Source organism: Buteo buteo, chromosome 23 (assembly GCF_964188355.1).
Source record: "Buteo buteo chromosome 23, bButBut1.hap1.1, whole genome shotgun sequence".
Taxonomy (NCBI): Eukaryota; Metazoa; Chordata; class Aves; order Accipitriformes; family Accipitridae; genus Buteo; species Buteo buteo.
The window spans coordinates 23,855,996-23,869,423 of record NC_134193.1 but is presented as its reverse complement, the minus strand read 5'-3'; the positions used below and the strand labels follow the sequence as shown (position 1 = coordinate 23,869,423).

General features: G+C 37.2%; 1 protein-coding gene across 4 annotated transcripts in view; it reads left to right on the top strand.

Annotated features, from left to right (window-relative positions):
- GARNL3 (GTPase activating Rap/RanGAP domain like 3) overlaps window positions 1–10,707 on the top strand; it is a 49,356-nt gene extending 38,649 nt beyond the window's left edge. For all 4 annotated transcript variants that reach the window (XM_075054775.1, XM_075054774.1, XM_075054776.1 and 1 more), the window contains 7 exons: window positions 1,461–1,527; window positions 3,524–3,631; window positions 4,077–4,195; window positions 4,610–4,745; window positions 5,832–6,041; window positions 6,355–6,466; window positions 7,190–10,707. In XM_075054775.1, the coding sequence (XP_074910876.1) occupies window positions 1,461–1,527; window positions 3,524–3,631; window positions 4,077–4,195; window positions 4,610–4,745; window positions 5,832–6,041; window positions 6,355–6,466; window positions 7,190–7,346 (909 nt within the window). In that variant the 3' untranslated portion in view covers window positions 7,347–10,707. The remainder of the gene's footprint in view (window positions 1–1,460; window positions 1,528–3,523; window positions 3,632–4,076; window positions 4,196–4,609; window positions 4,746–5,831; window positions 6,042–6,354; window positions 6,467–7,189) is intronic.
- The last annotated feature ends 2,721 nt before the right edge of the window (window positions 10,708–13,428 follow it).

The following is a 13,428-nucleotide window of genomic DNA, read 5'->3' as shown; positions in this document are numbered from 1 at the left end:
CCAGTATTTCCTGCTGCTGGGAAGATCATGATCTTCAGCATCTCTGAAAATGAGATAATTTTAATTGTTTCTAAATATGGATGTGGACATACAGCTTTATTCGGGGGGGGAAAAAAAAAAGGAAGATTTTGCACAGTTAATCTTTTTTTGTTGTTTTTCACTGACTCTCTTCCTCATAATTAGATAAGGGACTATTCTTTTCATTTGATGGTTCTTGTTGATAGGTTATTTTCTTTTTAAATCACCTGTATTTTTATTCAGATCTGATGATGAAGAGGTTTGGTACTCGTAGCATGGGTGATAACAGTGTAAACTTCTCCACAGCACTGGAAATCTGTCTTAATCTGGATGGGGAGGAGCTACAAATAAAGAACGGGGATGGAGAAGTACACTACCACCACAACCCATTCTCCCTGTTCCTCTTCTCCCCAGGAATCCTTATTTTCTTTGAGAACACAACAAAGCAGACAATTAATACGAGCTGAGCCAGTGATTTTTCTGATGTTGAGATGGGACACAAAATTATTTCCATGCATAACAGAGCAGAAGTGGCTTTCAGTCACTACAAAGGTTGGGTCAAAATGCATTTGGTGTAGATATAGAAACTTCCAGGTCTGTTTAACAGTTCTTGACCTATACAGTAATCTTGAATCAAGAGGTGAACATCTAGCTTATTGTACAAAGGAAAGTCAAAGAACTGCTGTTGATGGAATCAGTCTTCAGCCCCTCTCCTTGCCCAACTAGTAAATATTGTTGTCTGGGAAGCATTTGTCTAATGTAATCCTATGTATTTCACTAATAAGGTCTCATTTCCTGAGCAGATACCCTACTTTTTATGGCTGGTTTGGGTTTTTTAATCTAACTGTAAAAGACAAATACAGAGTTGAAATACAAGAATTTATGTAGCCTATGCTATGTAAAAAATACTGTGGTTTATCCAGCATTGGTTCTCAAGTTTCTAAATTCAGCCTATTAGTAATCCTTAAGTACATCCCTACCGACTTCTGTAATTGTTAGTGGTTTTGAACCAGTAATTGGTGCATCTGATCTTTCTGCTAGTCATGATGTGCAATGGAGCTTTTTGGATTTCACTTTTTGAAAAGAATTGTTATTTTTAGCATATCATGTTGATTCACAGCTGTCCTGAAATCACCCCATTTCCCAAAATTCATATTGCCAAAGAAGTTGTGTAAGTTTTTATTGCTTTATACTGTTGATGTGGTATTGAATATTCACTACTGTACAGAACTGAATACAAAAGAAATTTATTTCTGTCCTGAGAGCATCCTGAAAATTAATCACAAAGAGGCTGCATTTGAAAAATTAATTTTTTTAATTTTTTTTTTAAATCTGTAGTTGTGCACTCCTCCAACTGATTGTATTGCTTGTTAGTCAAAACCTGGTTGTAATAACCTCAGTATCCTCTGCCTGTTCATTACCCTTGCCCATTATCATTACAGGTTAATTTTGTTGCAGCTATTGATGTATATGAAGATGGTGAAGCTGGCCTACTGTTGTGTTATAACTGTAAGTATTTAGGGAAGACTGAAAATGGTAATACCTCAATCTGCATATGTAATTCCTTTTTCACTGGAGTCTAGATCTGTATTTTAACATAAAGTTCAGTGTTTCATGGGCAGTTTTTCAATATATGTTCTTTTGAATTTAAATGTGTATTAGAAAGACTAGAAACTGAAGTATTTTATTGCAGGGTATGTTGAATTTAGACATACTGGATGTTGGGTTTTAATTTCAGGTATATAGATGTGTATCTATAAATTTATAGATGTTACCATCTTACTCAAAAAAGTCCTATTTCTTCAGATCTAGCTCATTCTTTAGGTAGTTACACACTGACTAGGTGTTTTCAAGACATGTACAATTTAGCATTTCACACCTTTTTCCTGTGTGCTGTCCCATTCTGTCTTTGTGCTTTTTCTTCCACCTGCTTCTTGGCACTGTTGCATTTTTTCGTTGTAATTCTCTCAATCTCCTTTTATAAAACAGCCTTGGATATAACACACATATGTTCTTCTCTGTAGCACACAGGTACTTTTTCTTCTGATCCTCATGAAAATAGAAGATCTTGGCATGAAGCAGCCTTTTTAGGCAGTGCTGAAGGACAAGGCATGGCTTTCTCTGTTGCAGAAGGCGTGTCCTGTTTGCCTCTTCAAAGTGAACATTGATGGAGACAGGATAAATACTCATTTTGGTACCACGGAGCAAGTTTTAAGTGTCTCTAAACTGTATCTTTCTATGCTCTGTGAGGCCTTATTGGTTCTGGTTGCTTGCCAGATCCAACCTGGTTCTGGTTCATTTAGCACTGCTTCAGAATTAAAAAGCTATCTGGCAGAGTGTAGTGAATTCCCACCTATATTTCTGCACAGAATCAGTTCCCCTTTAGTAGACCCATTGCTGAGCCAAAGCTAACAAACTTAGCTGATCTTAAAATTACAATAAAGGTGCTGCACAGGCTTGCAGCACCTTGAATTCCTATTTCTAGGACAGCGTCACAGGGAAACCTACATTTGTGCTTTAGAGAGTTTTATAATTCTGAAAGGATCATCATAGAACAAATCTGAAAACACAGGATTTGGCAGTGTCCTAAGTTTGTATTTAGCAAAATACCTGTAATAGATTTCTGGATATAAACTTTGATTCAGTCTAAGAACATCAATTACAGGAAAAAAAAACAGAATTTTGCCCTAAAAAATAGAAAAGAGCTGGAAGCAGCACGTATTTGAGAGGGTCATAAATGTTTACCTGGAGACCCCAGTACACTCATACGAGCTTGTCAAGAAAAAAAGATGATTGCAATTGCATCTCATCTTTAAGCTTTCTTGTTTGCTGATACAACTTCTCAAGTCCTGAACTTTAATAGATGTTTGATCAGCACTAGTGCATGTGTTTAAAGAAAAGTCAGCTGGTAGTAGAAGGTAAAGTTCCCCATTATCTAGATCTATCAAATTAAAAATTCAGAATTGCATTGCCAGTGAGAAGCTGTATAAGCCAGCATTCATGTCTGACTTGTAGGAGGACTGTTAATTTCAGAATCATTGGACTTACAGAAGCTAAGAAGTAGGTTCAAAAGGTATGTGATTAATGAAATCTTGGTGTCTGTAATATGCTGTGTGTATAACAGTCTTCAAAGAATGTAAACAGCAGCATATGGGTGCTTGAAGGGCAGAGAGGTACAGTCCTGCTGACACTGCTTTCTGAATTTTTCTTGCCTATTCCTCTATTCATAGACAAGGTAAGGAACTGATAACTGTTGAAACAGAGTAATACTTACTTCGTGAAATATGACAACTTATTAAAATGTAGATCTTTTATTTTCATCTTTCAAGTGCTGTGTTCACAGAGGAAGCACATTTCCCTTATCTGTTTAAATATAGAGGGACTTCTACATAAACGCTTGATTATGTATATAATGCCCACACTTCTGCAAAATCTGCCTGTTAAGTTAGTGTTTGTCACTTGCAGTGGAAGGTGATGGATGCTTCTTTTTTCTTTTTTGTTACAGATGTTTGCCAATACAGAAAGGTATATCCTTTCAATGGAGGTTCTCCACTGATCCAGCCATCGGCTTATGACTTCCACTTCAGCTGGAATCAAGTTCCTTATGCTGTTGGTAAGAAAATGTCTGTTTTTACTAGATGGCTGGTTTTTTCATTACTATTTAGGCTTGCACTTGGCTGTTAGTGGAAGTACTATATATGTGTGCTAGGAATGAGTATGTGACATTCATCATGCCACTTTAGCTAAGTTTTTCTGCATATGATAATTTAAAAAAGTGGAGCCTTGGTGCCAAGTTCTTCCTTTGCTGAACCTTTTTTTTCCTTTCTCTTTTCTCTGTTTTTAATTTTCCATTCAGTCTATGTTCTGCCAGGCATGGAGAGTGAAGTTTTCTTCAGGCTTGATGTAGCTTAATGTCCATCAGTATGTTAGACAACCCTTTCCATAGGAGAGGGAGATGCCAGAAGAGGTCAGATACTCGAGAACAGTTTTCATGGAGCATCCAAGAAACATTTACATTAACCATTTTTCCTTGCCAAATAATTTTTGTTTCATTGCAGTCTGTGCTTTCCCTTATATCCTTGCCTTCACTACTGATTCCATTGAGATCCGATTAGTGGTGAATGGGAACTTAGTCCACACAGCAGTTGTACCTGAGCTTCAACTTGTAGCATCAAGGGTAAGACACAGGAAAATCATATTTGACTATTTCTGTGATATGTTGGGACCTAATTCACAAAAAACAAACAAACCAAAACTTAAACATCTACTACTTGATCTGTGGTAACTGTTCATCTGTGTGCTCTTAGTTTATATCAAGTACAAAGTGAATCAGAATTGATATCACTGTCGTTTATTGCTAACAGTAATGCAAATCTGAGATATTTGACTGTTTATGGGCAAAGCTATCCTCAACATCACAGATGTTTCTTCCACTTAGAGTGGGATAACCTTTCCATGACCAACCCTAGCTGACTTAGCAGCAATACAGCAATAGTGGTAATAGAACATAGTGGAAAAACATTTGAGTTATTACTCAGAAGATGGTTAAGAAAGTCTCACTGTACTAATGATGAGTTATTTGTCATTTCAGTCAGATATTTATTTTAAAGCTACTGCTGCAGTAAGTGGATCATCTGACAGCAGCTCTAAGGAAATGAGTTCAAGGAGTTCTCCTCAAACGCCAACAGCTTATGACATGCCAGAATGTCCTCTTTCTTCTGTAGAAGGTAACATGTTTCCAGGCAGCTTGAATAATGATCTCTGATCATTCCAACAGCTATCACATATTAGTGCAGCTGATCTTTAGTAAGATGAAATTGATCAGGTAAAAGATTTTGAGTACCTAGTTGAGAGTCTGGAAGATAGAGATTTTCTGTTTATCCATAGATATGAAGCACCTGGCTGAGCTTTTGCCCCATGGTATCTCTTTTGAGTGCATGGTAGCACTGTTTTAAAGAAATCATTTCTGCAGGAGGGAAGGAATTAAGCTTCAGTAGCTTGATGAATCTTTGGCAATATGGCCAAGACTAATAATGCGAAAACAGGTATAAAATTGTGGGAAAACTTGAGATTGCACGTACACCATTCCTTTCATTTAAGAAAAGCTAAACTATCACTGGATGGTTAAAGCTCTTTTGTGAACCAAAAGTAAGAAGTAGTTCTAGCCTCGAAAGAGTTTGCACAGTCAATTTACTTTAACATGATCTGTGAACAATCAGTCTGTAGCGGAACAATAATGGAGAAACAAGGGAACATCCACTAGATAATGCAAGATGTATGTATATCTTCTTCACTTAAATCTGCTGCTGCACTGTTGGCAGAAGGGGAAAGGAGAAAGGAATCATAATTTCAGTTTTTAAAAGGCAATGCTATTGATGGTAAGTTGTGGGTTTCTTTCTAGGAGTTAGGAAAACTCATGGTATTTTATGTCACCTAAGAAGAGGAGCCATAATTTAAACAACTTGGAATCTAGGCTCCAATATACTTGCAACATATTAAAATACATGGGGAATATTGCACAGAGTGCAGAGTCATGGTGTAATAGTCAGAATACCAGCCTCAGGACATGTAAATTTACTTCTAGTTCCACTGCTGATTCATCACATCAACAAGAGTCAAATTGCAAGTCTGCACAATGTGGTTGTATTTCTTCCTCCTCCTAGCCTGTTTATATTGAAAGATCTCTGGGGCAAGAAAGATCTTCTTTATTTGGGTTAAAAAGCATCCAGCACAAGTATAACTTTTTGTTTGGAAGTATTAAAAACAGATACTATTGTGAAAGTGTAACATTGTTTTTTCCTTTTGTGTTTCAGGTGAAGTTCCATGCAAAAACCTGTACAAAATTCCTCTCAGTAATCTAGTTGGGAGAAGCATTGAACGACCTCTAAAGTCACCTTTGGCTCCCAAAGTTATTACTACTACAACATCCAGTGGCATTGCCTCTCTTCCAGTTACTCACTCGCTATCTTTATCTCGTATGGAAATTAAAGAAATTGCAAGCAGAACACGTAAAGAATTGCTGGGTAAACTCTCCTCGTTCTTCGGTGTACATATCAATTGCTAAGTATATAATTTCTAATCTTTGGACCATCATGGTCAGATTTGTAACATGCAACCAGTATTCATAAGTAAGTAGTATAAACAAACAAATGAAACTGCGAGAAAATATTATTTGCAAATAGTCTAGCCAGTGTCTGGTCACATATAAGGTGACCATATTCTAAGCCAGGTGGAAACTATTTAGTTAATAATGGAAACCAGTGACAGATACATTAACATTTTCATGAATGCTTTATTTTCTGTTGAGAGGATTAAGTCTTTTATTCCTTTATTGAGGCCTCTTGGATGAGCCTATACCCAAGACAGAAAGTGCACAGAAGCAAAAAAAGGTTCCTCGAAGACAGTCAGACCCCAAGCAGGGAGCAGTAAGATCAACTAGTAGTGACAGGTAAATACACTGGCTTTAGAAAAGAACCTAAGTTAGACTGTAAATGTTTTCAGAATTCATTGTTCGTGCTTATCTCAGTTGGCATGGGGCTGACTGAGACCTTTGTACACCAATATGAATTTCATGCTAATGTGTTTGTTGGAGTATCTAAATACTCTAAGTACTGAAACTATTATGCTTTTTGCTACAGACAAGTTAATGGGCAAAGCAAGACTAAATGGGATTTTGTGGGTACCTGCTGCAGTTGAGCCTGTCATTAGGATTTGGACTACTAGATCTGCACTGTGCAGGCTTGCTTGCTGTTTTCTTCGTATGCTCTTGTGTTGCTATTTCCAGAATAAATTTTGTGGAGAAACACCATAGCATTTGTCTGTTTGGCTCTGCTTACCTGACCCCACTGCCATTCTTGTTTTCACTGTGTTTGTGTAGAGTAGTGACAGAATTCAGCCAAGATACAGTAGACTGAGATTAACAAAACAAACAAAAAATCTGCTGCAATATAGAACCATGTTTGATTTGTTTCACTATTTGGAAAATATTTGGGCTGGGGGCTTCTTTAACATTGCTTATTAATGATTTTCAGTGAGTAAAAACAGAGAGAAACTCAGTTTTAATGGTCTGTCTCTGTCTTTAGGATAACTTGATTGAATCTAGAAATAGCCATTGATCCTACTTGCTCTGATCTGTGCATTTTTTTAGTAACTTTTGTCTTCCTCTTTGCAGGATAATCTCAGGCTCTTTTGAAAGCTATTCTGAAGGACATCATCTTTCTACTAGTTCAGATCCCGATACTTTAGCAAACAGGGAGGAGAGCTCACCATCTAGCTATCCATTTCAGCTGATTTCTTTATATGATGAAGACATCATTGACTTGAAGTGAAGACAGTCTTAAAACCTTTCTTCCTTCACATTTTCTTACAACTCCATGAGCTCTATGGGAATGTCACAAACACTGCTTCTAGTGGTAAAATGTGGCTGGAAGTATTGGTGATTAATCTTTATAGAACCCATATTGTTCTGGCTAGCTCAGCCTGATTTGATGATGCTTGTATCTTTGACATAGGTATGTTTTCTTTTCTCAGTTAATGAACCATTACTTTTTGTGGCATTCTAACAGTAGGTAATCAATGAGAGATTTAGGCTGAAACGGAAGTAAATAAAAAGTATTACTTGTTCTGAGCTTCTTAAAATGTGAGGTACCTGAATGACATTCAGCTAAGTTAATCACTGTTATTACTATCATGAGTTGTTCTAGAACAGTCTGTCATGTGGGAAGAGGAATTTTATAACATCAATTGCTCCTTTTGGTTTTTCAGTCTTTAAAAAAACAAACAAAACAAAACAACAACAAAAAAAGGCTTGCAGGCAAGGTCTTTCCAAATAGTGTAGTCTGTCCTTGAAATGATGCAGCTATGGTATGTTCACTGAAGAATCAAGGATGTTCTATAAATATCAGGTAAGATATGAAGATGCTGCTTTCTTTGCTCTGGCCTGTCCATGCACATTTTTTAGAGAAACTTGAAAACTGTTTTGGCATTAAGAATCCTTGAGCAGAGAGACTTTTTATAGAAAACACAAACTTTCAAAATATTCGTTAAGAATTGGAAATAAATAAATAAAAACCCAAACCAAAACCAACTGTATTTTTCCATCTACTGGAAAACTGTTATTGTAGTGCACCTACAGATTTACTCATTACAGGCAGAAGAGCCAACCCCTGATCTTCTTTCTGACCACACAAAGATTCCTATGCAGGCATCAGAATTAGCTGTTGTCTGCTCTTGCACCAACAGTGTAAGTCATTATTCCAGATAATCATATTTTTCTAACTGGATCCAGACTGAAATTCCACTGCTAAGAAGCTAGTTTTCTATGATGAAATAGTCATCTTAGATCTTTTATGTTAAAGGACAGGGTTTCATGTTTAAAGCTTGATTATTTTTTTAACCCTTTCCTCTGTGCCAAAAATCAATTTTAAACAGTATTTTGAAAGGGTTTTGTTTTGTTTGGGGTTTTTTTTGTTGTTTGGGTTTTTGGGGATTTGTTGGTTGTTTGGTTTTTTTTTTCATGTAAGTGTGATGCTTCCAGGCTCTTTATATATGAAGATTTTAGCTTTATTAGCAAGTATTTCTTGTTCTGTATGTAGAAATGCTCTGTACCCTTGATTTTATTTTGGAATACCATTCATGTGTCATGATTTCACTTTCTGTCCAAGCATGACCATCTGGAGATTTGTGCCTTTTGCTTCGGTCTGTCTGAATGTAAAACTGTTTTTGCAAAGTATTTTTTGCCCAGTTTATTGTATGTAATGGCTTAATTGCTCCACTTAAGAAAATATGCAAGGCCTTGTCTGGAAGGATCATTTCTTACTCTCAGGTGGAGTGGCTGATCAAGGAAAGAAGCAATATTTTCAACAGTAATTAATCCAGGAGCAGAAGCATTATTAACCAGTGGCTGCTATTATTTTAGTATTTTTGCACTCATAGATGTGTGGGGTGAACCTTAATAAGCATCTAAAAAGGAAGTGCCAGCTCAAAATCTTTGCAAGAGCTTGTAATTCTTTTTGAGAATGTTATTTCCAGAGATTGTGTTAATTTACACTGTCCTATTTATCTGGGCAGCTAAGGTTTAAAGAAATCAATCTGAAAGTATCATGTGGTGCTTATTCTCCTGAAAGTTGTAAACACTTCTGTGGACTTACAGAATCCATTTTAGGGAGCATGGCTTGCACTTAGCTATTTTTAGAAAGCAAAAGCATCACCTTTTTCCATAAATGGATTTATTGATGTAGTATTTAATTTCTGTTATGTGGGTGTTTTAGAAGACTGTACCAGTGTGTTGCAAAACTGGGGCTTTAGTTAGAATACAATTTTAACTGGCAACTTTGCAGTGTTAGGATATCAGATCTGAAATATACTGCAGATGTTCACCTGTGCTATTCTAGTGTGATTTAACATGACTAAACCATAGTTCAATAGCAGTTGAAGCAATATATGGAGATTTTAAAACTTGTTTTGAAGAACCTGAACAAACCACCTGTTTAGGTATCCTGAAAGACAAGCCTTAGAGATGGAGCATGAGGGAGATAAAGAATGAGGAAAGCTTGACAGAAAGCTTGACCACTGGATATGATGGTAGTCAGGATGCATATAGATGTGGCATTTATGTCATAATGGAGACATGATTATAGAAAGAGGGGCCATAAAGCAAGGGTTACTTTTTTTTTTTAACCAGAACACCAGTGGCTATAAAGTATTGCTGTAAAGTAAGAGAGTGTGTGAGTGTATGTGTGTGAGAACCTTTGAAGGTCTGCCTGTAATCACAGCATTGATGACATCTAGCAAATACTAACAAACAGCAAAAGGACTGTGAGGAGTACAGATTAAATTTGATTGCTTAAACTAGACAAAACCAGATCAGACTAGCTTCATGGTACTTAATCTGGAACAGGATGTTGGTATAGTTTGAAGAAGGAAGCCCAGCAACTGCCTCCCCCACCACCTCCCATCTGAATTTTATGCTATCGCTTGACTTAATGGGTCAGGTGCAAGCTGTTACACAGGTCACAATGGGATCTACCAGACCTAATAGACTATTACTCATATTGGACAGGAAGGATCCGAACCCTGGAAAAAAATTACCTGTCTTCATTCCTAATGTATGCAGTAAGTGCCTTAGCAAGGCTGCTGCTTCTTGAGTTTCTGCTTCTGTAATTAATCAGTGTGTCTTGCAGGGATGTAGGGATAATATTAGACCTAGCAAAAGAAGTTGGGAGGCATAAGGCAACATTAGTTTGGTTTGTATGACACCTAGAGATGGTAGCTGAGGCTTTAGGGTCATGTATGTGTAGTTTACGACCTACTTACTGTACAAGAGCAGCCCAGAGTATAGGTAGAAGGTAGAGAACATGGTAAAAATTTTGTTTAACACAAGCAACAGGAGCCAAATTCTGTGATGTCTTCATCACATTTATTGTATCAAAAGACCAAATATCACACAGTCGTGAAATTGCTGGCACAACTGGACAAATATCCACTGTACTAGGATGTAGTTTCTGTGGGCTCTTGACAGTCTCATCAGACTGCCATGAGTTACATGCCTGTTAGTGTGATGAGCTAGCATCCTCTGAACTAACTTCTAGCCATTGTTCCTCTCATACTATTGTCTTAGATCCATACCATTCAGACTGCTAATTAAAAAGCCAGCTGGTAGTATTGATTTATAAGCTCTTGTACACCTATGCAACCTCTCCTGCTTCAGACCGGTGTAAAATGACAAGGCTTGTTGGAAGGCTACTGGGATGGACAGCTCTGTAATTGTCGTTCACTCCAACCTTAGAGCCATGTTGTTTCCCTTCTGCTTTTCCAGCATGTGTGTGCATCTACTCATTAAAACTCAGAAAGTAGTCTTGGGCACAAATTGGAGCCATGTCCACCCTAAGCACAATCCTTACTACTTCCACATCTTATGCTAAAGCTGCCTTTAGCCTGTATTCTTGGTGTTGGCTGACCATCTCATAGATGAGAGAAAAGATAATCTTTGAATCTACAGTTTGGGCTTTAGGAACTGTTGCAGACTAACAATCATTTCTGTCCAGCTTGCCCTTCTAGTGGCACATGAATTTTATAAATGAGAGTTACAAAATACTTCTCTCTAAGGAGAGATAAAGACCCACATGCAATTTGAAAGGGCTAGGTTATATTCATGGTAGTGAGAGATCTGGACTCTAGGTTGAACAGATGTATGAATACCTTCGGTCACCTGGTGTGCAAGGATCGAGTACAGCCTGTTCTGATGCCAATGCTTTCCTGGTTTGGAGCTGGGGGGTGGGGTTTGTTTGGTTTGGTTTGGTTTCTTGGGGGGGGGCGTTTGGGTTTTGTTGGTGTTTGTTTGGCGTATTTTTTGTGATGCATGACATACAGGAGGCAAGTGGCACCCAGAATGAATAGCAGGTTTGCTGTCTGCCTTCATGTGACTATTTCTATACATGTCCAAGCATTTGTAATTGATGGGTACATTCAAATTAAAATATGTATGTATATATGTATATATATATATTTTTTATTTTTTTTTTAGTACTAGGCCAGTCAGCTGAGTAAGTATTTAAACAGGGCAGGGGACAGGTGGCACCCACATGAAGTATAACACTGTTACATAACCAGTTATATATGGTTAAGGTTGCTGCTCCTGACATTTACTTTCTGCTGTTGTAGGTATATTTGACCAAGCCACGGATTCAAGCTCATGCATGTTTTCCTAAAGGTGTGGGTCTATAACTTGTGCTTGCAGATGCAGCAGCTTCTCCAGAGCTGTTTGCTTAGTCTGCATTTGAGATTAAAAACCACATCCAAACCCAAAAGATTATATATGTATATACATATGTATGTATATATATACTTGTAATTTCTACCACAAGTTTCAAGGGATTAAAAGTCCTAAGCATATATAGGAATCTGAAGTAATGTGATCTTGGGCAGGGTGGGGGCAGGAATTAAGAATCATATTTTGTTGCCTTCTCTGTATGAAAATGAGCACCCTAGTATTGTCATTATTAACAATTTGATGTCATGGTTCATATGCGCAGTGCTTGCTAATTCTGTTAAAGCAGTATTTTCTCAGGTAGGCTTAGCCTGATTTTTGCAGAGGAATAAATTATACCCTGAAAACTTCTTATTAACAATACAGGAAAGCTTATATAACAGTACGCAGCAAACATCTGTACTTGCATGCAGGTTAGAAAGTATTTTTACTCTTACTAGTTGAGCACAGCAACTTCACCACCCTGTATACTGCCTAGCTGCTTCACTTTGTTGCTGACCTGCAACTGACTGACTCCTGTTTGCTACTGGAAATCATGATATTAGCACATGATTTAAAGAGAAAATTTAAGAGATTATTTTCTGCATATTTATTTATAGCTCTATTTATTAGGTATTTAGCTGGTTGAATGGAAAATGTGATGTCTCTAAAGGTTTATGCAAAAAGTGTTATCAACCTGGAATGTCAGCTGCTTTGTAATTTAATAATTGCATATTGTTAAGACTGTTGCTATGTTTGTGATCAAAAACTCTTTATCTACCACTTGTCTTAAATGCCAATGTATTACCATTGTTTTTAATGTCATGTGATAGTGTATATGGTTTGTGTTTTAGATGTGACATCCAAATAGAAACAGTCCTATCACAGCTGGAACTGTTTTAAGTGCCATTTATCACCTTTGTGAAGGAGTAACATGATTTATTCCTTCATATGTAATATACCATAAATTTGACCTCACTTCTTTCACACATGCAGAACTACTGCCTTTTCCAAATTTGGTTCATCAGACAAGAAACTAAAAAGACAGGAGGTAGTACACTGTTGCAGACAGCTCTGGATTACTGTTTCCATTTGAGTTCTCTAGAAATTTTGTTTCAGAGATGTCATTCATTTAAGTGCTGTATCATACCTGTGATGTTGGTGTTTGTGTCTTGCGCATTACCCATCTTTGACAAGAACTATATCCAGCATTGGTTTGTTTCCAGGTATCATTTAGACTTTCAGAGACCTGCTCCAGTTGGTGATCTTTACCCCTTAAATTAACACTACAAAAGATAGTTTTTCTCCTTTTCTGACTAAGAGTATATTCTTGCTGTCTCCAAGACCTTGTAATTCCTTTTGAAAAACAATGCTCTTTCTTGAATTCTAAAATACATTCTCTTAAGAGCTACAACCCTTCTTGTGATTTAAATGCATTCCTAGCCCCCTTGACAGCAATAGAAAAAAAATAATGGCAACTTTTAACACTTAACACCCACGAAAGCGAAGCATTCGTCTCCAGTTGGGACCAAGACTTGTTCTGTGCTCAGGCATCCCCAAAATAGTTAACAGCAACACAAAGGTAAAGTACTGCTCTCTGAAATTAACATTAGCCAGGCTACATCATTAATTTCTTCACTGTAACATGTACCATAAGGGAAAGG